Source organism: Phyllopteryx taeniolatus, chromosome 7, assembly GCF_024500385.1.
Source record: "Phyllopteryx taeniolatus isolate TA_2022b chromosome 7, UOR_Ptae_1.2, whole genome shotgun sequence".
Taxonomy (NCBI): Eukaryota; Metazoa; Chordata; class Actinopteri; order Syngnathiformes; family Syngnathidae; genus Phyllopteryx; species Phyllopteryx taeniolatus.
In genome coordinates this window covers 25272451-25296374 of record NC_084508.1, presented here as the reverse complement: position 1 = coordinate 25296374, position 23924 = coordinate 25272451, and the positions used below count along the sequence as shown (strand labels likewise).

Sequence of the window (23924 nt, the reverse complement as noted above, 5' to 3'; positions counted from 1 at the left end):
TACCGGATCGGTCGTGGCCCGGGTTAATAACGTCCGCCACCAACGCCGTCAACCTGCAGGGCGCCGTTGGAAATTCAGCTACTGTGGGTCGAAGTCGAAGAAGAGGTGGAAAGCTGGTTCTTCGGCAGAAAGAGAAGAGGAAAGCACACAGCCTAGAACTGAATGTGGGGACTTTGAATGTTGGGACTATGACAGGAAAATCTCGGGAGTTGGTTGACCTGATGATTAGGAGAAAGGTTGATATATTGTGTGTCCAGGAGAGCAGGTGGAAAGGCAGTAAGTTTAGGGGCAGGTTTTTTACCATTATTTTACCATTGTGTATATGGGAAGAGAAATGGAGTCGGGGTTATTTTAAAAGACGAGTTGGCTAAGAATGTCTTCGAGGTGAAAAGAGTATCAGATCGAGTGATGAGGCTGAAACTTGAAATTGAGGGTGTTATGTATAATGTGATTAGTGGCTATGCCCCACAGGTAGGATGTGATCTAGAGGTGAAAGAGAAATTCTGGAAGGAGCTAGACGAAGTAGTTCTGAGCACCGTGATTGGTGCAGATTGTAATGGACATGTTGGTGAAGGAAATAGGGGTGATGAAGAAGTGATGGGTAAGTACGGCATCCAGGAAAGGAACTTGGAGGGACAGATGGTGGTAGACTTTGCAAAAAGGATGCAAATGGCTGTAGTGAACACTTTTTTCTAGAAGAGGCACGAACATAGGGTGACCTACAAGAGCGGGAGTAAAAGCACGCAGGTGGATTACATCTTGTGCAGACGATGGAATCTGAAGGAGGTTACCAACTGTAAGGTAGTGGTAGGGGAGAGTGTGGCTAGATAGCATAGGATGGTGGTATGTAAGATGACTCTGGTAGTGGGGAGGAAGATTAGGAAGACAAAGGCAGAGCAGAGAACCATGTGGGAAAAGTTGAGACAGGACGGGTGTTGTGCAGCTTTTCGGGAAGAGATGAGACAGGCTCTCGGTGGACAGGAGGAGCTTCCAGAAGACTGGACCACTGCAGCCAAGGTGATAAGAGAGGCAGGCAGGAGAGTACTTGATGTATCTTCTGGCAGGAAAGGAGAGAAAGAGACTTGGTGGTGGAACCTCACAGTACAGGAAATCATTCAAGGAAAAAGGTTAGCTAAGAAGTGGGACACTGAGAGGACCGAGGAGAGGCGAAAGGAATACATTGAGATGCGACATAGGGAAAAGGTAGAGGTGGCAAAGGCCAAACAAGAAACAAAAAAAAAATGGAGCCATGCACTGGAAAGGAGAGGAATGAAGATTAGCCAAAGTAAGATAGAATATATGTGCATGAATGAGAGGGGCGGTGGGGAAGAGTGAGGCTACAGGGAGAAGAGATAGCAAGGGTGGAGGACTTTAAATACTTCGGGTCAACCGTCCAGAGCAATGGTGAGTGTGGTCAGGAAGTTAAGAAACGGGTCCAAGCAGGTTGGAACGGGTGGAGGAAGGTGTCAGGTGTATTATGTGACAGAAGAGTCTCTTCTAGGATGAAGGGCAACGTTTATAAAACAGCGGTGAGGCCAGCTATGATGTACGGATTAGAGACAGTGGCACTGAAGAGACAACAGGAAGCAGAGCTGGAGGTGGCGGAAATGAAGATGTTGAGGTTCGCTCTCAGAGTGACCAGGTTGGATAAAATTATAAATAAGCTAATCAGAGGGACAGCCAAGGTTCAATTTTTTGGAGACAAAGTTAGAGAGAGCAGACTTCGATGGTTTGGACACGTCCAGAGGAGAGTGAGTATATTGGTGGAAGGATGATGAGGATGGAGCTGCCAGGCAAGAGTGCTAGAGGAAGACCAAAGAGAAGGTTGATGGATGTCGTGAGGGAAGACATGAGGGCAGTTGGTGTTCGAGAGGAGGATGCAGGAGATAGGTTTACATGGAAAAGGATGACGCGCTATGGCGACTCCTAAAGGGACAAGCCGAAAGGAAAAGAAGGTCCATCTAGGTCCATTTGTTCTAGCAGACACTGTTCCACGGTCGCCATTGTTGTTGCTTTGTTCCTTATTCCGGAAAGGAAAGTAAAAACGGCTACCGGAAATGGCCAAAAACTGCAGAGGAAACTCCACCCTGTGGCGTCCTAGCCAATACCAGCCGTAGCGACACCCCCGACTTGGAGGAGAACTGCAGTACATTTTCAAAACTGCGCGCGTGGGTTGCGCTCAACTATGAAGGCAAACTGCGCGTGGGATAGTCGTAGTGACGTCAGCGCGGTTGCCACCCGCGCGAGTATAAAGAAGCCTTAAGGATCCACTTTTGGTAAGGGAACAGGGTGAGAAGGGTTAGCAGGGAAGGGGAAGAGAGGAGAGGTGACCGGTGGGAGTGGCGACTACTGGGTGGGAGCAGTTGTAAGTTTACCCAGTGAACTACATTCTGCCATCTCAGGTTGCTGTCTGCTCACAAAAATGGCACCAAATGCTTCTCTCTGTGAAATTCCAACATAGCTAATAGGTGACAGTGCCGGACCCCATTTGAAATTGTCCACAAATCCCACCCAGCCGTTCATGTGTCGCCTTTAGGTGGTATTCAAGAACATTCCCATGGTGGTTATTTGGAGTGGGATGACGGGGAAAACAGAGGGCTGCAGTTGAGACAGCATAACATTCAACAGCCTAATGCTGACAGGGCTACCACGAGGGTCCACACAGCTGTGCCGTCAGCAGCTGTAGAATGAAAGAGACAGAAATAGACCAGAAATAGGATTTCTAGTCATGTCCCGAGACCAGAGAAGTGATGCTGATCTAGTCACATGATATCTATATGGTGTGTGTGACATTATAGTGCACAGTGGCAGCTAAGTTAGTTTAATAATATATGTTCTCCAAGCATAATCTGTACCTGAGACAATTGACTCACTTGCAACCCAAAAGCGACAATAAGTCAATATTCACAGAGCTTGAAAGTGGAGCTTATAAATTACTCACAATATACTATATATATGAAAGCGGTAAAAACAATCATGGATTTTATTGATTAATTTGCCAAAAAAGTCTAATTTACACATTTATTTTCTTTCACTGTCTTTTTGTATCTGATTTTATTATAATTTTCTTTTTGGAATTCAGTTCGTACAAATTTTATTCCATGGGCTTGAGTAAAATATGGCCTGTTTCCTTGATTTACTTGGACCTTTTATCATCCAATTAATGCGCAAAGAGCATAATTTGTCAATGAAAATATCCATGCATCCATCCATTTTCCACACCGCTTATCCTCACTCGAGTCGCGGGCATGCTGACGCCTATCTCAGCTGAATCTGGGCGATCGGCAGGGTACCCCCTGAACTGGTCGCCAGCCAATTGCCGGGGACATATCGACAAAACAGCCATTCGCACTCACGTTCACACCTACGGGCAATTGAGAGTTTTCAGTTAACCTAGCATGCATGTTTTTGGGATGTGGGAGGAAACCGGAGTACCCGTAGAAAACCCACGCAGGCACAGGGAGAACATGCAAACTCCACACAGGCGAGGCCGGATTCGAACCTGGTTCCTCTTAACTGTGAGGCAGATGTGCTAACCCGTTGTTCACCGTGCTGCCACAATGAAAATATATATAATTTTTACAGCCCCACTTTCACAAATATAACGATTAAAATATTCCTTTAAAACATGACAACTTTGTAGACAGTCTTCAGTTGTGTCCTGTGGTTGTTCCATATCAGCTGGATATGCAGAAACTACTATAGTCTGACCTTGGACCTTGTGTCCTGAGTTTCTAAATAAATCCCATGCTTTTTCTGACAGGGGTCTACTTGCCACACCTTGTAGTTGTCCTGTGAAACTGTCTCCCAGGAATGCCTCAAGGAATATTCATTGCACTTTCAGGATGGAAATTCTGCAATTTATTTGCTTTATCCATAAAAAGGAATTCAGATTAATGACTGTGCTTGTACAAACATAATGGCATACGTCAAAACAGTATAGCACTATAAACATACAATAATAAATGGTTACGACATGCTTTAATGGACTTGTTAAGTGTTTAGTATATGATGATGAGTTAGCCTGTCATCCTCATTTAACCAAGTATGCATGTGGACAGGATAAGGTGGCCAACACATGGTGCAGCTTGAACATCTTGATAAAGATCAGATCCATTCTGTCCAGTGACTTCCAACTCTACCTCAGGTAATCTACCCATCTATTTAAAAAAAATAGTCTTTACTGCCTTTTGTCCTTTTCTATAATTTTTCTGTTTTTGTTGGGTTTTTCTTCATCCTGTCTCTTGTGGTGACTCCTTTCAGTGGGAAAACAGAGCCTGCCTGAGGGTGTGAATACTGTGATCTAGTTGGGTAAAAACATCTTGTGAGGACCTTCTGAACATGAAGTCAAAGCTTTGTTTAGAAATGTGGTGACAAGAGCTTTGGTTGCTCTTGGAGATATTGAGGCCTGTGTCATATACAGCAAAACAAAGGTTATAGAACCCGAACATGCATTTCTTTTAAAAAATAAAGCATGTGCCAACTAATAATATGTAATACATAGGAGGTTTTTGGAATAGCTATTTTGAACAAAAGCCGAGATCCTGTAAATCACTGAGAGGAAACAGTTGATGTAACAGTTGTGCCGTGGACGACTGTTCTGAAATAACCTATCACTCTAAATATAGGACTACCTTATTCACTGCATGAGCATGTTTTTGCCAGGCTGCTAAGTACTGGGATCAAGTTAAACCTCTTTGACTGTCGTGAATTTCAAACAAATGAAAAACACTTCTGTCTTTTGGCACTGGTGGTTTGCTAAATGCTTCTGTGTTGGTATACTGTGTACATAGAATGAATCAGCTGTGAAACAGTATCCATGTCCTCCTGGACTGTAAAACACCACCCTTACACATAAGACATGCATACTTGTAGACAGTGAATGTACTGAATTACTAGCGGTCTGCCATGTCTGCCTTGCAGTGTTGTTGTTTTTACATGACTCTCTATCAGGCACACAATTCAGCGTGAAAACACAATGTTGCTCTGTCGTTCGAGTTTTAAACCTGCTGACTGACCTCTCAACGCATACTAACAACTAAACCTTCTCCTCTGCTGCTTTGCCCCTCAGAAGGTGACAATTGAAGGGTTAAACTAATGGTCCCCAGAAAGGGGGACATTGGATGTTCTGCATAGCAAGAACCTCCATTATAGCTAAACTGGAGGATCCCTACCTAGTGCAGGGGTGTCAAACAAATTTTTCTCACGGGCCACATTGTCGTTACGGTTTCCCTCAGAATCAATCGTCTTTATTTTCCAAGTATGTCCAAAAAACACACAGGGATTTGTCTCCGGTAGTTGGAGCGGCTCTAGTACGACAACAGACAGTCAATTGACAGAGAACACTTTGGAGACATAAAGACATTGACAAAAACAGTCACTGAGCAATAAAGGGTTGCTAGTTATCTGGTAATGCCGGTCATTTTTTGACAATTGTGCAAAAAGATGCAAAGTCCTCTAGCACTTAGAGCAGTTTGAATGATTAATCTCGCAATAGTCCGGTGCAATGACCATTGTGCAAAGGGCGCCGACACTTCAAGGAGTGTATGCAGTTTAAAGTGACAAGTAGTGGGATAATCTGGGACAATGTTGATTGTGCAAATGTTGCAGATACTCCTCAGTCAGTGTGCAAATGGGGCAGATGCTACTCTGGCATGAGTGGCCAGTGTTGGTCAACAACAGTTATGCAAATAGTGCAGCGTGGCGAGACTACTACAGTGAGTGCACGAGTAATATATAATTGGCCCGACAGAAATGTGGCAACAAACTCAGACAAAAAAATTGGCAGCATGTTGCAATGGAATTGTAGGTTAGCTGTTTAAGAAGTTGATTGCAAGAGGAAAGAAGCTGTTGAAATGTCTGGTAGTTCTAGAGGGCCATTATGACCGTGAAACCACATAAATGTTTCATCGCCTCATAATATTATTACATATGCACAACAAATTGATGGATAGCTAGTTTTGAAATCAGAAGTCAAGGATAATAGTTTGTTCAACTATGTTCAAGTTACTGTAAAAAAATGCTTTCACTATCTCAACGTTCTTATTTATTAAACATCACAATTTACAATTTTAGTACATATTTTAGCAAGCATCATGGAAGTTGATTTGCTTTCGCGGTCACAAAATAATGTAGCGGGCCAGACCTTGCCCCCAGGCTTTGAGTTTGACACCTGTGCCCTAGTGTGATGACAGATCATTGAATGTTTGGATTTGACAAGTTCAAATCCTTCTTGTGTGGAGTTTGTATGTTCTCCCTGTGACGACGAGTGAAGGTGAACTCCGCCTCTTGCCAAAGTGAGCTGGAATTGGCTCCAGCTCACCCGCAACGCTAATGAAGACATGCAGGATAGAAAATGGATTGATAATGAATATTTATCTGATATCCCTATTGACATGAAGGCTTGTCAACAAAACAGTGTTCCATCTTGTCTCACATAATGTCAAACTAATGCGATCTGATTGTGTTTGCACATATGGTAACAATGAAAATATTGTCCTAATCCTATTCACACTTGAATGTCTGTCAAATTGTAGCCTGCAGTTTGATTGCTATGTACGATATGGGATGTAAGGGATGTTATCTGAAATGGTGCAGCCAATAACCTGGAAGAGCTCATTTCTCATGTTCAGCTGCTTAAATATCAAATCAGGTTTTTTCTTGTGCTTATATAGGATGTTACTATATTGTGTTCTCCTAGATTAGATCGGGATCTAACTTGCTGTTCTAGCCAATGGAATGTTTTTCTTTTTAAAACCAGGTATAAGCAAGATTATCAGAATATTTTTTTGTGTGCTTTTTGCAGTTTGGCCTGCACTCTCTTGGCAGTCCTACCATCCTGTATCAGACTTTTGACGAAACCTACATTCTGGCAGTTTAAATTGGCCTTGGTGAGTGATTAAGGCACAAATTAGCATAGCCTACTGCATTTGACTACAGTAAACGCCCGCTATATCGCAGTTCAATTGTTGCGGTCCCACTATATAGCAGATTTTTTGTGTCATTTCAGTTGTTACTCTGTTTTTTTATAGTGTCTGTACAATATTTTTGTTTTATCCATTGCTCTTGCTCTCTCACAGTAAACAGTATTATGTGTTTAAATTAGGGTTGCAACTAACGATAATTTTAATAATCGATTAATCTGTCGATGAGTTTTTGGGTTAATCGATGAATCAGATGAAAAATAAAATGGTCATCCCTTTAATCAAAAACAGCACATTATTTCAAAATCACAGTGCAGAAAATGCATAAACATGAATTGATTATGATTCAGCTAATGGTTCGGTCCATAGCTTCTGTCATCTTATTTTGATTCAGCACAAAGATAATTAGGCTGCTTTCATGGAGGACTACAGAAATAACCCTAACCCCTAACCCAAATATTTACTGTTGTGAGGCTGAAATTTGGAGGATTTGGATAATTTTAACTGAAACAACGTCTCTTAACAATGAATCAATTATAAAAAACAGTTGTCGATTAATGTTTTAAAGATGTGTTTAAAGACCTTAAACAAATGTAAGTGCCATAAATGCTATAAAAACTTATTTAAAAAGGGTATTTCTATATCGCAGTTTCATTTATCACGGGGGACCTGGAACCTGACCCCAGTGATTAGTGTATTCCATTATTAATTCCATTTACCTGTTTTTGTCATTGAATGAGTCTAATGTTAAGTGAATAACAAGGTTTTTTTTGATACGTTTTCTTCTGTCATTATGTGTGCAAGTGCTATTGAGATTAATTTAGTTACAAAAATCATACAAAAATCTTATTTTTTTCCTTTTTAGGTCAACTCATCTCTTGGGTTTTTCCTCTTCTCCTATCAAGTCCATGAGAAATCCATTCTCTTGGCTTCCTTGTAAGTATAGCAAAAAAAACAGTTTGCAAAAATGGAATAATCTGCCAAGAGCTGCAGGCTAAGTAATATCCTTAGGTCTAAATTTGGTAAATGACAGAATTCTGCCTCTGCCCTCACCCTCAATTTAACATTGTCATAAACACAAGCTGACCCATGTCAACCTTATTTATCATAATCAAAGATGCAGGGCTTGTAAACGTGTGCAGTTCATGACCACTATATAAAGGTAGAGGGTGGGGCCATGGGTACGTTTGAGAGCAGGGGATTTGGTTGCTAGATCTGGGTTTATGTATTAATCTAGATGAGGTTAGATTGTTGCTTTATTAACTATTGAGTTATATCTACCACCTGTCCCCATAAATCCATCAGTAATGCATGTCCAGGGATTAGGAAAGAATGGAAAGCAGCAGCTCGGGCGATCTTTGTGCAGGATCAATTATTGTACTGTAACAGGATCGCAAAAGAGCACTGACCGTAATTGTGGGATCAGGGACCGGTGGAAAGTGCCCCCTTTGGAGCATAATACTATACAAGTCACTTGTCAACACTGATCAGCAGGGATGTAACAATATTCAGGATACTGCGATATTGCAAAATTAAAAGTGCCTCGATATCGCTGTGGTGTTGTCTCGGTATAAAATAATGAGCCATCGTTTTAAAATGTAGTTTTGGGCCGTCGAAACGCACGCACACCGCTTAGCCAGGCTGCTACAGCCAGATATAGCGCTCCATTTCCTCATTAAGAGTATAAACGCACCCGATTGGGTGACATGTGACCATGTGAGTACGTCACCAAATATACACTGATTGGCTGACTGGCCCACGTGACCAAAAGGCTGCGTTGGCAGGGATACAGAAACAACTCAGTGCCCCGAGCCCCTCCCAAGGCTACAGTGTGGCCACGTGGGTGAAAGAACATCACACGGAGAGAGAATAATGATTCCGACTCCCCATTACAACATATTCCGGCGCCAATAAATTAGAGTAGTGAAATAGGTCCACTCCATACAAATATCAATGCAAAAATAAATCTGACATACTTCCCTCTCTTCAAATGAAGTGTCCACATTTCCAATTAAAACACATTATAGAGGCTTCTCAGAAAAATAAATCAGCCTACAATGTCACTATGCGGAGGAAAACAAACTAAGGATTCTTATGCTTTTAATAGAGCTCCTGTGTTTATGACTTGACTTGAATTTTTGGACTCAAGCGAAGAAATCACTATGCAGTATCCAATTTCTAATGTTATAAATAAAAATATGACTACAGTAAGTACTGTTCAATTATCAAACAGACAATTTCTCAATGGACAGTTTTGTTATTGTGAGTATTATGATTTTAAGCTGTCTTTTTCACAACAACTTGTGGGAAAACAGAGAGAAACTACTCAAATCTACTGAGAAGGACTCGGCAAGAGTCAAGAAGAAGAGCAAGAAAAAGAGCGTTTTTTTCGGTTCTCCTTCTTTCGCCTCTTTGCCCCACCTGTACCGTGAACCTTCCGACAATACCTTGCAATACCGGAGCTTTCCCATGATATCACAATAATTATCGTACCGTGAGATTAATACTGTGATAAAACCAAACTCTGAAATATTAGATATCATTACATCCCTACTGATCAGTGATGAAACAGCCAGTCATTAATTTAACATTGTAAAATGGTAGCAAAGTATTGCTTGTGCTGTTGTAATGCACAACCCCAATTCCAATGAAGTTGGGACGTTATGTTAAGCATAAATAAAAACAGAATACGATGATTTGCAAACCATGTTCAACCTATATTTAGTTGAATACACTACAAAGACAAGATATTTAATGTTCAAACAGATAAATTTGATTGTTTTTAGCAAATAATCATTAACTTAGAATTTTATGGTTACAACACGTTCCAAAAAAGCTGGGACAGGTGGCAAAAAAGACTGAGAAAGTTGAGGAATGCTCATCAAACACCTGTTTGGAACATCCCACAGGTGAACAGGCTAATTGGGAACAGGTGGGTGCCATGATTGGGTATAAAAGGAGCTTCCCTGAATTGCTCAGTCATTCACAAGCAAAGATGGGGCGAGGTTCACATCTTTGTGAACAAGTGCGTGAGAAAATAGTCGAACAGTTCAAGGACAATGTTCCTCAACGTACAATTGTAAGGAATTTAGGGATTTCATCATCCACGGTACATAATATCATCAAAAGATTGTGTTTAACAGTTGACAAACTGTTTATCTTGATCTTTTCTAGGCCCGTCTGTCTCTTCTTGAATGACCTTCCACTAATGTCAATTTGGTTCCTGCAAGCTTCTACATTCAGGTAAATCAAAATGCAGATTTCTAAACCTGTTACATGAATGGAAGGGGATCTGTTCTCTGTATTGATGGTGATTACAGTTGTCCTGTACTGTTTCCGGTAAAGACCTAAATGAGAATGTATGTATGTTTTTGGGCTTTATGCACAAATTAGAATTTCAATCTATTACAATCTATATATTATAGTTATAATGAACTAGCAATTAAACAAATTGGGCTAAACTATTGAAGAATATTTTCTTTATTACATACCTTTTTGCATGCACATTCAAAAAAAATGTCCTCTGCATTTAACCCATTACAGTGTATCCATCACTGCGTCCTCCCCTGGCATTCTTCGTCAGGTGGCGCTCTTAACCACTAGGCCAGGGCTTCCCCAAAAGCAAAATTCTAGACCTCAAGTCAAGGTCACTGCTTTGTCTTAAATGTTTCTGTGAAGAACCCATCATATAAATGATGAACAGATGTCATCCGTTGCCAAAGTTATATAGTGATCTGGTACAAAGTCAGCAGTCCATGTAAAGCTGTCAATTCATTCTCACACGATTTAACTGTTATTCTTATAGGCTTTTATGTCTAATCTGATAACTATCAAATGGCAAATGTTATAGATATATATATTTGAAATGTCAGTGAGTTGGTAGGGTTAAGGTGAGGACTGCTTTTGGAAAGACAAGTAGTGTTTCAGGTGCTTGCTCAACTTTCACCAGCTGTTGTTAAATTCTTCCGGCAGCTCTAATTGTTGTGTGTGTGGTTTAGTATAAGGATACATGGGGATTATGCTACATAGTCAGAATGCCTGCTGTCTAAGTGCACATTGTATAGGGACAGGAGGTCATTCTCTAGTTTCTCAGTACAGACTGACATAGACATAATGCGCATCCTCCCCAGGCGCCATTGTCAAAAAAAATACATCTTTTGTTTGCATAATTGACTGAATGAATGCTCAAGCTGAACAGGGAGAGGACAGAATGTAACCAGTCTGTTTAAATTGATTATGTGTTTCTAAAATGTTTAGCTGTTGAATGGGGCTTTTTTTCTGTCTGCAGAAAGAAAAACAATGAGTGGCTTGTTGAGAATGGAGAGGTTTTTGATAGTTGGGGTGTTGTGTGATTTGGTATGAGTCAACTGTTGCTCTTGTCCATGGTCCTCTGCTAAACTAAGATAAACTTTGTACTTTGTATAGAGGTAAGTTATCTCTCTCAGGGACAACATGCTGGTGCGGTATCTCTGCGATAAAAGCACGACAATGTAATGTTGCCCTGCACTTAACAAACATATTTGTGAACCAAATGACATACAACTTGGCATATGTAATAAATATTATTAGTATTGTTTATCAAGGTTTGGATTGAAATGAATCATACATAAAGATGTGCTTAAAAACACCATTCACCCCCTCACCCCCCACCCGACTGTGCAGCATGCTGCCTCTGTTTCTGAAGGACGGTCTTCTGGTGCCATATGTTGTGACTTCGCTAGCCTTCCTCATCTTCAGCACCTCCTTGCTGTCAGCATTGGAGCACTGTTCAGAAGAAGAGCTTGCACTGGGAGCCTACCACAAACTCTTGTTTTTTTCCAAAATGGACCTGGCTTGGATTGTGAGATGGAAGGTTAGTGTCATCTGCTGTTGCAATAACAGGAGAATACTCACAATGTTGAGAAGGAATCCAGAAACCATTATAGCTTTGTAGAATGTATACAAGATAAAGAATAGTATCTGATTTGTTTTGAGTAAAATATTTAATCTATTCAGGTAAGCAAGTTCCGTTTTTGGGTTTCTGAATATCAGCGTTGGGTATGGGTATAGAATGAAAGGGACCTTTAGCCTAAACAAGCTAGTGCTAGTCTACCAGTCTTGTAGTACTCTTTTGTTCCTTAAAGGCAACCTTACGTCACCAAATGAATCGATCAATCAATCAAACCTTTTTTTATATAGCACCTTTCATACTTAAAAAGCAACGCAAAGTGCTTCGCTAAACAAATGATAAAAGATGCAAACACAGCCGTCCCGCCCACCCGCAGTCTCTGAATCCCTGGGACACTCAACACCCCTGTGTAGAAGTAGTCACAATTTAAAACGATGATTAAATGCATAACATGGCTGAGCACAGAGTAGAGTGATGAAGCGCCATCCTGGAGAGCCGTTAACCAACAGGACCCAAAAGCACCTCAAAGCCGCAGAGACAGAGCCGCACAAGGACTGCCCTGTCCCTGGCAGACGGAGGAGTCAGGACCACTAGCAAAAGCAAAGCAAATCACATTTATTTATATAGCGCAAGATAACTCAGTGTGCTTTACGTTATTAAAAGCATTTTAAAACAAAGAAAAAAAACAGCTTATGAACATTTAACTCATTCATTGCCAGTCTTCCATGTTAACGTGGATATTTGAATTCAACAGCCATCAATGGCAGTGAATGAGTTTTAAAACAAAGAGAAAAAAAATAAATAAGTGTACAGTGCAAGAAATATTACTTAAAAGTGGAAATGCTCTAAAAAGCATGACAAAAAAGAAGAATTTTTAACCTGGACTTAAAAGCTTTCACACTTGGGGCTGATGTGCTGATCTGTTAGCAACTTATTCCATTCGTGTGCAGCGTAACAGCTAAATGCTGCTTCACCATGTTTGCTTTGGACTCTGTGCTCCATTATTTGACCTGAGTCTGTAGAGCTCAGAGCCCTATTGGGTTTATATTCCATTAGCATTTCTTTCATGTATTCAGTGATTTAGAGACCAGTAACAGAACTTTAAACGCTACTCTAACGCTAACTGGGAGCCAGTGTATAGACTTTAGAATTGGAGTAATATGCTCTGATCTCTTTGTTCTGGTCAGAACCTGAGCTACAGCATTCTGAATGAGCTGCAGCAGTTTAATGCTCTTTTGGGGGAGGCCAGTGAGAAAACCATTACAACAGTGAAGTCTACTTGAGGTAAAAGCATGGATGAGCTTCTCCTGGTCTGCTTGGCACAATGAAGCCTTCACTCGGGATATGTTCTTCAGTTGGTAGAAGGCAGTTTTAGTAATTGATTTGATATGACTATTGAAAGTCAAGTCTGAATCTATCAGAACACCAAGGTTTTGGATTAGCTCTTTGGTTTTTAAAGACAGTGACTCCAGGTATTTACTAACAACAATCCTCTTTATCGCCAAAAACAATTCTCAGTTTTGTTGTTGTTTAATTGAAGAAAGTTTTGGCTCATCCAGTTATTTGTTTTAGACAGTGACACAATACGTCAATTGAACTGTAGTCATCTGGAGACACTGATAGATATAACTGTGTATCATCTGCATAGCTATGATAGTCAACATTAAGGTTCTGAAGAATTTGACTCAAGCGTATCATATACAAGCTGAACAGGCAAGCAAGCAAAAGACTGAGGCCAAGACACGCCCCATCACAACTCCTTTAGCTCAAGAAGAGCTGGATGAAGTGGCTGGGGAGAGGGAAGTCTGGGCGTCCCTGCTAAAGCTACTGCCCCAGCGACCCAACTTCAGATAAGCAGAAGAAAATGGATGGATGGATACTGTAACAATAAATAAAAAAAAAAATTATAAAATAAATAAAAGGTACACACAGATAAAATAAGTGTCCAATTAAACTCAGGTAACCTAAAAATAAATAAAATGCTACATGGGTAAAATAAGGATTACAAAAAAAATACAGATAAATATGAAGTACAGTAGAAAATGAGTCATAATCAGTTAAAAGCTAAACTTAAAAGGTGGGTCTTGAGCCTCCTTTTAAAAATATCAACGCTCTCTGTGGCCCTGATCTCTGGTAGACTATTCTACCGATGAGGGCCATAGACCTGGAAAGACTCCTCGATGTGGGTCTAAGAATTGACCCTGTGTACTCGTAAAAGGCTGGTGCCGGTGCCGGTGGATCTCATGGTCTGCAAGGGTTGATATAATGTAGATAAAAATGTTTGAGTCTATGTTTTCTCGGGACCGAAACAAGTGGACTCTGGCAATGTTTTTGAAGTGGTACAATCCAGTTTTCACTTTACAAGAGGTTGGGAAAAAATTCCAGAAAAAAATTTCTAGGGCTCAAAAATAAAGGCTTAGTTTTTACATTTGTTATCCCACGGAATGCCTCGATCTGGAATTTTTTTTAAACCTCTAAGACCATTTAACCCTTCCAAGAGCACCAGGCGGTACAGGGATACCAGCAGCGCTCTAGTTCCCCATTATGACATCAAAACATGAATATGAGAGGAGATCAACATTTCTGCTTTTATCTGAATATAGATATACTTATCTGGGTATGATACATAGCTTTACACAGCAATATTTGGAACAAAACACAGAATTTGTAGTGTTTCTTTACTTTAGTAAAGGTTCATCTTTGTCTCATCAGTCCATTAGTCTTAACAGATCTCACAATGTTTCTGTCATCAACAGTTTTTTATTGTTCTTATCTCTTCAAGGAAATTTGGAACTGAGAATAGACATTCAGCTCTATTTATTGTTTGAATGTAACACATTTGAATAACAAAACACCTGGCAGCCATAGGTTCCAATAGTTTTGCTCGCATGAAAAATTCCAACTTGTAACGAAAGGTCCCATCTCCTAAATTGTGTATCGGATACACTGTATCCAATCCAGATGTAAGTACAGTGGAACCTCGATTTAACGGACTAATGGGGGTTAAATTGATCCACTTTTTTTCATGGCCTAAATACAAACATACAGTACAAAATTCTTGTTTTAAACTTTTTTTTCTTGGCCTCAAACACACAATGTAGTACAAAATTACGGTAAATAAATATATAAAAAAAAAGCTTAAATGTTTGAAATGTTTTAAAGTTTTTCCAAACTTGCCACCTTCAGCCAGGATTTGAACCTGAAGTATTCAAGAGCAGACCGAGGCAGCACGTGAGCAACATGGCTAATTTACATGTGATTTGCATGCTTCATGGCGCATGTAAATTAGCCACAGCGCCAGTCTCCAATATCCGTTAAATCGGGGTCTGTTAAAACGAGGTTCCACTGTACCTAGAAATTCAAGCTGAACCGTTCAACACATTTCTCATCTTTATCTTTTGATGTCAAACCCAATGTTTTCAGTCTACACCAAAAATAAAGGAATTGGCCTCACTGATCTATTACTATGGTTTTTAATTGCACTGTATTATAGTGATATTTTTCTGATCTATTGACCTCATTCAGCGTAACAAAACAAAATAAAAATATTAGAAACAGGACATGGAATACTGCAGTGCATGTTTTACACAATTGTAATCAATAATAGTGATTTAGGTAAAGGTTCATCTCATCAGCGAAGAAGATGTACAGCTAATGCATTTATTAATTGTATCGGAATGAGAAAATTTACGTTTATAAAGAAAAAATATGTGCCACTGTAAGCTGTGCTCTTCAGGGAATTAAACCTTTTGCCAACCCAAGAACTATTAATCGTTTATTTGAGTTCCCACAGTGTCAGGAGTGGCTGCAGGGCCAGGCCCATAGCGAAAGGGGCACTGGTAGGGTGTCAGAGATTAAGAGAAGGTGTCTTTTTATAGCGTGTGTCATTAACACACGTTTGGCTAGATATATTTATTTACACAAGCAGCATAAATAGCGAGCACCAGTGACGGTGATAGAGTTTCATGGGTTTGGGCTGCCGGGGCGGGCATAGGCACAAGGTGTTTCCTCGATCATACTCACTGATTTATCTTTGGGTCATAAAGCTTAAATAGACACAGAAGTGATCTGTCTCACCATCAGCTGTTTGCATCTCTGGTGGTAAATTAAATTACTGCTTAGTTTGACAAATCATAGTCACATTACAACACTTTGCTTTTAGCCTGAAGTGCCAGGTCCTTTTTTTTTTTTGGGGCACCGGAGATACTTTGTACATGGGTACATCCCATCAAGCTCTGTGGTGATTAAATGTCATTAACTTTCTGAAGAAGGACAAACAAGGATGTCCAGCAATACTTAGAAGCAAACAAAAAAAAAAACACCAAGTGATTCTCTCAGGGACAAATTCAGAAATGTTTTCTTTAGTTAAAAATATTCGGACATCGTTGAATATTATACAGGGGGTTCTCTGTTTACAATGGTCTTGACAGGACATTTCGCGGTTACTAACAGTGCGTGGTGGAGGAGTAAGTGAAGCACAAGAATGTACACTCAGTTACCAGAGTACTTACTGTTTATCATTTGATTGATTTATATTTCTGGACTGTGTTTCTCCATACTATTTCCTGTAATTATGACTTTATTACTGAACTCAATTAATGTAAATTTGTGACAGAGGACGGCACGTTCTGATTTGCATAGAAATTCGGTTTAGGTCACAGCAGTATGAACAGAACTCCATTGTAAATTAAGGAACCCTGTATTTAGTATTATACAACTGTCGTTTTACAGCCCAATTACTTAAAGCTAATGAACTTACTTTTATTTGTAAAATCACTGCGGTGTCCATTTAACAATATCCCCAGTGTTGCATTTTTAAGGGTAGTCAGTTGATTTAACACAGGATAATATAATAAACCTCTATTTTAAATGCAAGCCTTTTTAAGAATAAAATACCTTATGTTTTTACCAGATGTTAGCAGACAGTTTAGTTACTTGTATAGAAATAATAATCATAAAAAAAAAAAGACTACTCTTTACCAGGGGTCACAAACGTGGTGCCTGCGGGCACCAGGTAGCCCCCAAGGACCACATGAGCAGCCCACAGGCCTGTTCTAAAAATTGTGCACCAGCGATGGGACATTGTGATTTTCTAGGAATGTTGTAAGAAGTGGTGACTTGAAAATGTAAACACTGCCAGTCATGTATAGAAACAGTGTTGCATATTGATATTTATCTGCTTTCTAATTATTTTGAGAAAGTAGCAACATGGTCAGTGTCTTTACATAAATGAATATCATTAATTATTAATAATATATAATAATATTTCAAAAGTGTGTATCAAATTGGTTGCCCTTTGCATTCATCAGTACCCAAAAAGTAGCTCTCAGTTTCAAAAAGGTTGGTGACCCCTGCTCTATTTATTTAGTTATTTGACAGGGACAATGTAGTTTGACATTGTTACAAGCTTGCAGCTGATGTGATGCATATAGAATTGATAGCTAGTGCTAATTCTCAACTCCAGTCCCTGGCTGGGCTCTTCCACAACATTGCAGTACAATATAAAATATACATCAATAAAATACATTGCAGTACAATATAAAATATACATCAGTTAAGAACATTGCAATACAAAATAAAATGTCAAATAAAAAGGCAATAACATACAATTCATTAATCCAATATTGCATTATTGTGATATAAAAGATTCACTCACTCACTCACTCTCCTTCCTATATGATATACACACAGAGATGAGGGCAATTTGGTTTTTTTCTTTAACCAGGTTTTACAACCCCAATTCCAATGAAGTTGGGATGTTCTGTTAAACATAAATAAAAACAGAATACAATGATTTCATGTTCAACCTACATTTAATTGAATACACTACAAAGATATTTAATGTTCAAACTGATAAACGTGATTGTTTTTAGCAAATAATCATTAACTTAGAATTTTATGGCTGCAACACGTTCCAAAAAAGCTGGGACAGGGTCATGTTTACAACTGTGTTACATCACCTTTTTTTTTTTTAACAACGTACAATAAACGTTTGGGAACTGAGGACACTAATTGTTGAAGCTCTGTAGGTGGAATTCTTTCCCATTCTTGCTTGATGTACAGCTTCAGCTGTTCAACAGTCCGGGGTCTCCGTTGTCGTATTTTACACTTCATAATGCGCCACACATTTTGAATGGGAGACAGGTCTGGACTGCAGGCAGCCCAGTCTAGTACCCGCACTCTTTTACTACGAAGCCACGCTGTTGTAACACGTGCAGAATGTGGTTTGACATTGTCTTGCTGAAATAAGCAGGGGGGTCCATGAAAAAGACATTGCTTGGATGGCAGCATATGTTTCTCCAAAACCTGTATGTACCTTTCAGCATTAATGGTGCCATCACAGATGTGTAAGGTACCCATGCCATTGGTACTAACACAGCCCCATACCATCACAGATGCTGGCTTTGGAACTTTGCATCCATAACAGTCCGGATGGTTCTTTTCCTCTTTAGCCCGGAGAACACGATGTCCACAACTTCCAAAAACAATTTGAGATGTGGACTCGTCGGACCACAGATCACTTTTCCACTTTGCATCAGTCCATCTTAGATGAGCTCGGGCCCAGAGAAGCCGGCGGCGTTTCTGGGTGTTGTTGATAAATGGCTTTTGCTTTGCATAGTAGAGTTTCAAGTTGCAGTTACGGATGTAGCGCCAAACTGTATTTACTGACATTGGTTTTCTGAAGTGTTCCTGAACCCATGCAGTAATATCCTTTCCACATTGATGTCGGTTTGTGATGCAGTGCTGCCTGAGGGATCGAAGGTCATGGTCATTCAATGTTGGTTTTCGGCCTTGCTGCTTATATGCAGTGATTTCTCCAGATTCTCTGAACTTTTTGATGATATTATGGACCGTAGATGATGAAATCCCTAAATTCCTTGCAATTGTACGTTGAGGAACATTGTCCTTAAACTGTTGGACTATTTTCTCACGCACTTGTTCACAAATAGGTGAACCTCGCCCCATTTTTGCTTGTGAATGACTGAGCAATTCAGGGAAGCTCCTTTTATACCCAATCATGGCACCCACCTGTTCCCAATTAGCCTGTTCACCTGTGGGATGTTCCAAACAGGTGTTTGATGAGCATTCCTCAACTTTCTCAATCTTTCTTTTTCTTTTTTGCCACCTGTCCCAGTTAATGATTATTTACTAAAAACAATAAAGTTTATCAGTTTAAACATTACATATCTTGTCTTTGTCGTGTATTCAATTAAATATAGGTTGAACATGATTTGCAAATCATTGTATTATGTTTTTAGTTGTTTAACACAACATCCCCACTTCATTGGAATTGGGGTTGTACTATACTATATATTTAGGAATTTATCAATCAATCAAACCTTTAAAAAAGCATACAACACATGGGGCAAGGTCTGTGCTGTTATATCAATAAAAATGAAGCTATCCAGCAAATTAAAAAACAAGTGTCAGCACTTCCCATCCATCAGAGATGTGAACAAACCACAGAGGGGCTGTCTCAAGTACTGTGAACTCCTGATGAAGCTTCAACATGAGTTTAACAGATGAAATGACTGACAAACATGAACCCAGTTGCAAGGAAAAGTATGTGAACACTTTTGAATTACCTGGATTTCTGCATGAATTGGTTATAAAATGTGATCTGATCTTCATCTCGGTCACAACAATACACAAATGCAGTCTGCTTAAACTAATAGAGCACAAACAATTCCTAATAATTACAATTCCTGTAGTTACAGATCAAACCTTCACAATGTTCAGGAGAAGTTTTGGACCATTTTCCTTTACAAAACTGTTACAGTTACGCAATATTGTTGGGATGTCTGGTGTAAATCACTCTCTTGAGGTCATGCCACAGTTGGGATGAGGTCAGAACTCTGCATCACTCATCCTCTGATCTTCAATCGGCAGACAGATTGTCTTAAATTATCCTGCAAAATGTCATGGTAAACTTGAAAATTCTCCTGTCAATGTTAGCAATGTGTCCAGGCCCTATGGAAGCTAAGCAATCCCAAACCATGATTGCCCTTCCCTCATACTTCAGTTTTTCTCCCCACACATAGACGTTTCAAGTCAACTTTGGTTTCATCTGTTCACACAATAGTTTGCCGGTACTGCTGTGGAACATCCAGGTCCTTTTTTGCAAACTTCAAATGTGCAACAATGTTTTTGGAGCGCAGTGGCTTCCTCTGTGGTGTTCTCCAATGACATCGATTCTTGGTTTACAGTGGGTATGGAAAGTATTCTGAACCACATCATTTTTTCACTCTGTTATATTGAAGCCATTTGCTAAAATGATTTAAGTTAATTTTTTTCCTCATTAATGTACACAGAGAACCCACATTGACAGAAAAAAAACATAATTATTGAAATTTTAGCAGATTTATTAAAAAAGAAAAACTGAACTCTCAACCAGCCATACGTATTCAGACCCTTTGCTGTGACACTCACATATTTAACTCAGGTGCTGTCCATTTCTTCTGATCATCCTTGAGATGGTTCTCCAACTTCATTGGAGTCCAGCTGTGTTTGATTATACTCATTGGACTTGATTAAGAAAGCCACACACCTGTCTAGACCTTACAGCTCACAGTGCATGTCAGGGCAAATGAGAATCATAAGGTCAAAGGAACTGCCTGAAGAGCTCAGACAGAATTTGGGCAAGGCACAGATCTGGCCATGGTTACAAAAGAAAAATAATTCTGCTACACTTAAGGTTCTTAAGAGCACAGTGGCCTCCATAATCCTTAAATGGAAGACGTTTGGACGACCAGAACACTTCCTAGAGCTGGCCGTCCGGCCAAACTGAGCAATCGGGGGAGAAGAGCCTTGGTGAGAGAGGTAAAGAACAACCCAAAGATCACTGTGGCTGAGCTCCAGAGATGCAGTCGGGAGATGGGATAAAGTTCTAGAAAGTCAACCATCACTGCAGCCCTCCACCAGTTGGGGATTTAAGGCAGAGTGGCCCGACGGAAGCCTCTCTCAGTGCAAGACACATGAAATCCTGCATGGAGTTTGTTTAAAAAAAAAAAAAAAAAAACACCTGAAGGACTCCAACATGGTGAGAAATAAGATTCTCTGGTCTGATGAGACCAAGATAGAACTTTTTGGCTTTAATTCTCAGTGGTATGTGTGGAGAAAACCAGGCACTGCTCATCACCTGTCCAATACAGTCCCAACAGTGAAGCATGGTTGTGGCAGCATCATGCTGTGGGGGTGTTTTTCAGCTGTTGGGACAGGACGACTGGTTGCAATCAAAGGAAAGATGAATGTGGCCAAGTACAGCGATATCCTGGACAAAAAGCTTCTCCAGAGTGCTCAGGACCTCAGACTGGGTCGAAGGTTCACCTTCCAACAAGACAATGACCCTAAGCACACAGCTAAAATAAGGAAGGAGTGGCTTCAGAACAACTCAGTGACTGTTCTTGAATGGCCCAGGCACAGCCCTGACTTAAACCCAATTGAGCATCTCTGGAAAGACCTGAAAATGGCTGCCCACCAACGGTCACCATCCAACCTGACAGAACTGGAGAGGATCTCAAGGAGAAATGGCAGCGGATCCCCAAATCTAGGTGTGAAAAACTTGATTCCCGAAAAGACTCATGGCTGTATTAGCTCAAAAGGGTACTTCTACTAAATACTGAGCAAAGGGTCCGAATACTTATGGCTCCGAATACTTTTTAATAAATCTGCAGAAATTTCAACAATTTAGTTTTTTTCTGTCAATATGCGGTGCTCTGTGTAGATTGAGGGGAAAAAAATAGAACAATGATTTTAGCAAATTTAAACATTTAAGGGGGTCTGAATACTTTCCGTACCCACTGTATATATTTCTGTGTCATCGTGTCACTAATGACAACCCCTCTGTTTTCCTTCCAGTTCTACATCAGCATCTTGGCCATGGCCTGTTTGAGCATCGCAAGCGTCACTTTGTCCCCCCCACCTCATTTGCCAGACTTGTTTCCTGTGGTAGTGTCTACTTTTTCTTTTGTGCATTTCTTGGGGACATTTCTCTACTTCAATGTCGTCCAGTTCAGTGCATGGCCAAGCAAAAAAAGACAGAAGAAGAACTAATAAATTCAGCACACGGAGGATTAGAGTTATTGACTCCGAAGAGCCAGTATTGCATAAAGGTATAAGTTTGTTTTCACTATGCACGAGAACTTTTGCTCACTGCCACTGTACTGTATATCAAAAGGAAATTATCCTTATACAGTGCAAATGTTTAACATCCATCCAGGTACTGCAAAATTGCACTGCATAATATAACGGAAGTTTCTAATATTTTTCCGTTATGGTGTAGCTAAATAAGGCTACCAAAAATATAAAAAATGTATCTCAGGATGATGTAGTGCAGTACCACTGCAAACATCTACAATAACAAAAACATAACATATTATTATTGTTGTTGTTGTTCTTGAGCTGCAGTAATTGTGCAGGTGTACCTGTTATACTGTGCTATATATCATGGGTTAAAATGACCATATTGGGAAAACATTTTCACTCAGGGGAACTGTAAGCACATACAGTGGAACCTTAGCAGTCAAAACGCAATGCATTCCGGGTGCTGGTTGACCTCTGATTTGTTCAATAAAAGCAATTTTTAACATTTTAACCTTCTTATCTGCCGTAAACTATTATTAAAATATACTGCCTCTTTTTTCACAATTTTAAACAGTTCCCAGGAGTCATGATGACGTCTGACATGCGTTCATCAAAATACTCAAGGATCAAGAATTAAAACATTTCTTGCCATTGTGAAATGGGCTCATTTTAGTGGCAGATCTGTCTGATGTAATGCGCCCGCCCTCACCCTGCCCCACAAATTACTGGGTCACTGCTGAAACTGGCTTGCGTCAAACCAAAACTCCATGTGAAGGTGGTTATGTTAATTAGCCCCACTGTATTGTAACAGTGAGGTGGAAGTGTAGAACAACTTGCTCACAGACATGTTTTCAGAAATTGGCAGGTAACAAAAGATTTACTTGGTTAGCCAAAAATGAGGATATTGTGCTAGATTTCACATCACTTTGTCAAGATGGTGTAGTTTTGATGTAACTGTCTGTTTTCTTTTGGATTAACTAGTCTTCTAAATGGACTCAATGGATGGTGCTCAGCCCTTTCTTATTTTTCCACTGCATTTTTATTTTTTTTAATCACATATCATGCAAGTTATTTTGTACAAATGAATTTCAATCAGAAGACAAAATAAAACTTTGACAACGACCCGAAGTGGACCCCAGTTTTATTACCTTATTATATTATACGATTCCAAGCAGTTACATATAAAATAAAGTCATTTTGCTAAACCACTACTGACTATCGGGAAGAGAGAGCCAATTAGACACAAATGACATCGCCAAATGGTTTTACTCAACAAAATTAAACATTTATTTCAAGCCCTCGATAACAATGGGCCACCAAACAAGACCTGCACATTTCACACAAAATCAGCGGCAGGACAGGCTCTTAAAAGAGATGATGGACGGTGACATATCTGAGCATAATGCTATAAACTTGAAATACCACAGAAAAAAGGTACATGCAATTTCGCTCTCCAATCTTTCTCTGAGTTAATGACATGGGCATAAAAAAAACCCATTACAACCATAAATGTTAGCAGGTCAGTAAGAGGTGCTTGAGCATCAGAGGCTCAGAGCCAGTGGCCAATAATGGGCCCACATGGGAGCTCAAGATCTGGCCTCTTTCTTTTTTGAGGACGAAATTGGATCCATATAATAACTGTTGTGTACATGCTTGTTTTGGCACTTACTCAGCAGATTTATGTGGTTGACAAAATCAAAGGAAACACTGACTGGATGATGTTTCGCTTTTCCTCATCTAATGAGTGCAAATATCAATAAAAAAGTATGCTTAGTCATGGCTCCAGTTTGAGTGACACTGAAAACGGTTATTTTTGACTACATTATCTTTGTAAAGGCAAAAGATTATCACTACTACGATGGGTGTCATTAGATTTAGTTGCTGTACCAAAACTCTTAAAAGGCGAGTCTTTTTGAGGGAAAATGATTTCTAGTCTTATGTTGTACTTATTTTTTCAGTGTGCACAAATGTGTTCTAACATTATCTTACACCTTCCAAATGAACAAGTCACATTGTCACCCACTCACAAT

General features: G+C 39.9%; 1 protein-coding gene across 1 annotated transcript in view; it reads left to right on the top strand.

The window, feature by feature from the left end:
- Positions 1 to 23016, top strand: part of alg6 (ALG6 alpha-1,3-glucosyltransferase) — a 30324-nt gene extending 7308 nt beyond the window's left edge. Inside the window, exons 9-14 of the mRNA XM_061779756.1 lie at positions 4062 to 4147; positions 6806 to 6890; positions 7789 to 7859; positions 10098 to 10166; positions 11586 to 11775; positions 21670 to 23016. Coding sequence (XP_061635740.1) covers positions 4062 to 4147; positions 6806 to 6890; positions 7789 to 7859; positions 10098 to 10166; positions 11586 to 11775; positions 21670 to 21864 — 696 coding nt within the window. The 3' untranslated portion in view covers positions 21865 to 23016. The remainder of the gene's footprint in view (positions 1 to 4061; positions 4148 to 6805; positions 6891 to 7788; positions 7860 to 10097; positions 10167 to 11585; positions 11776 to 21669) is intronic.
- Positions 23017 to 23924: the final 908 nt, after the last annotated feature.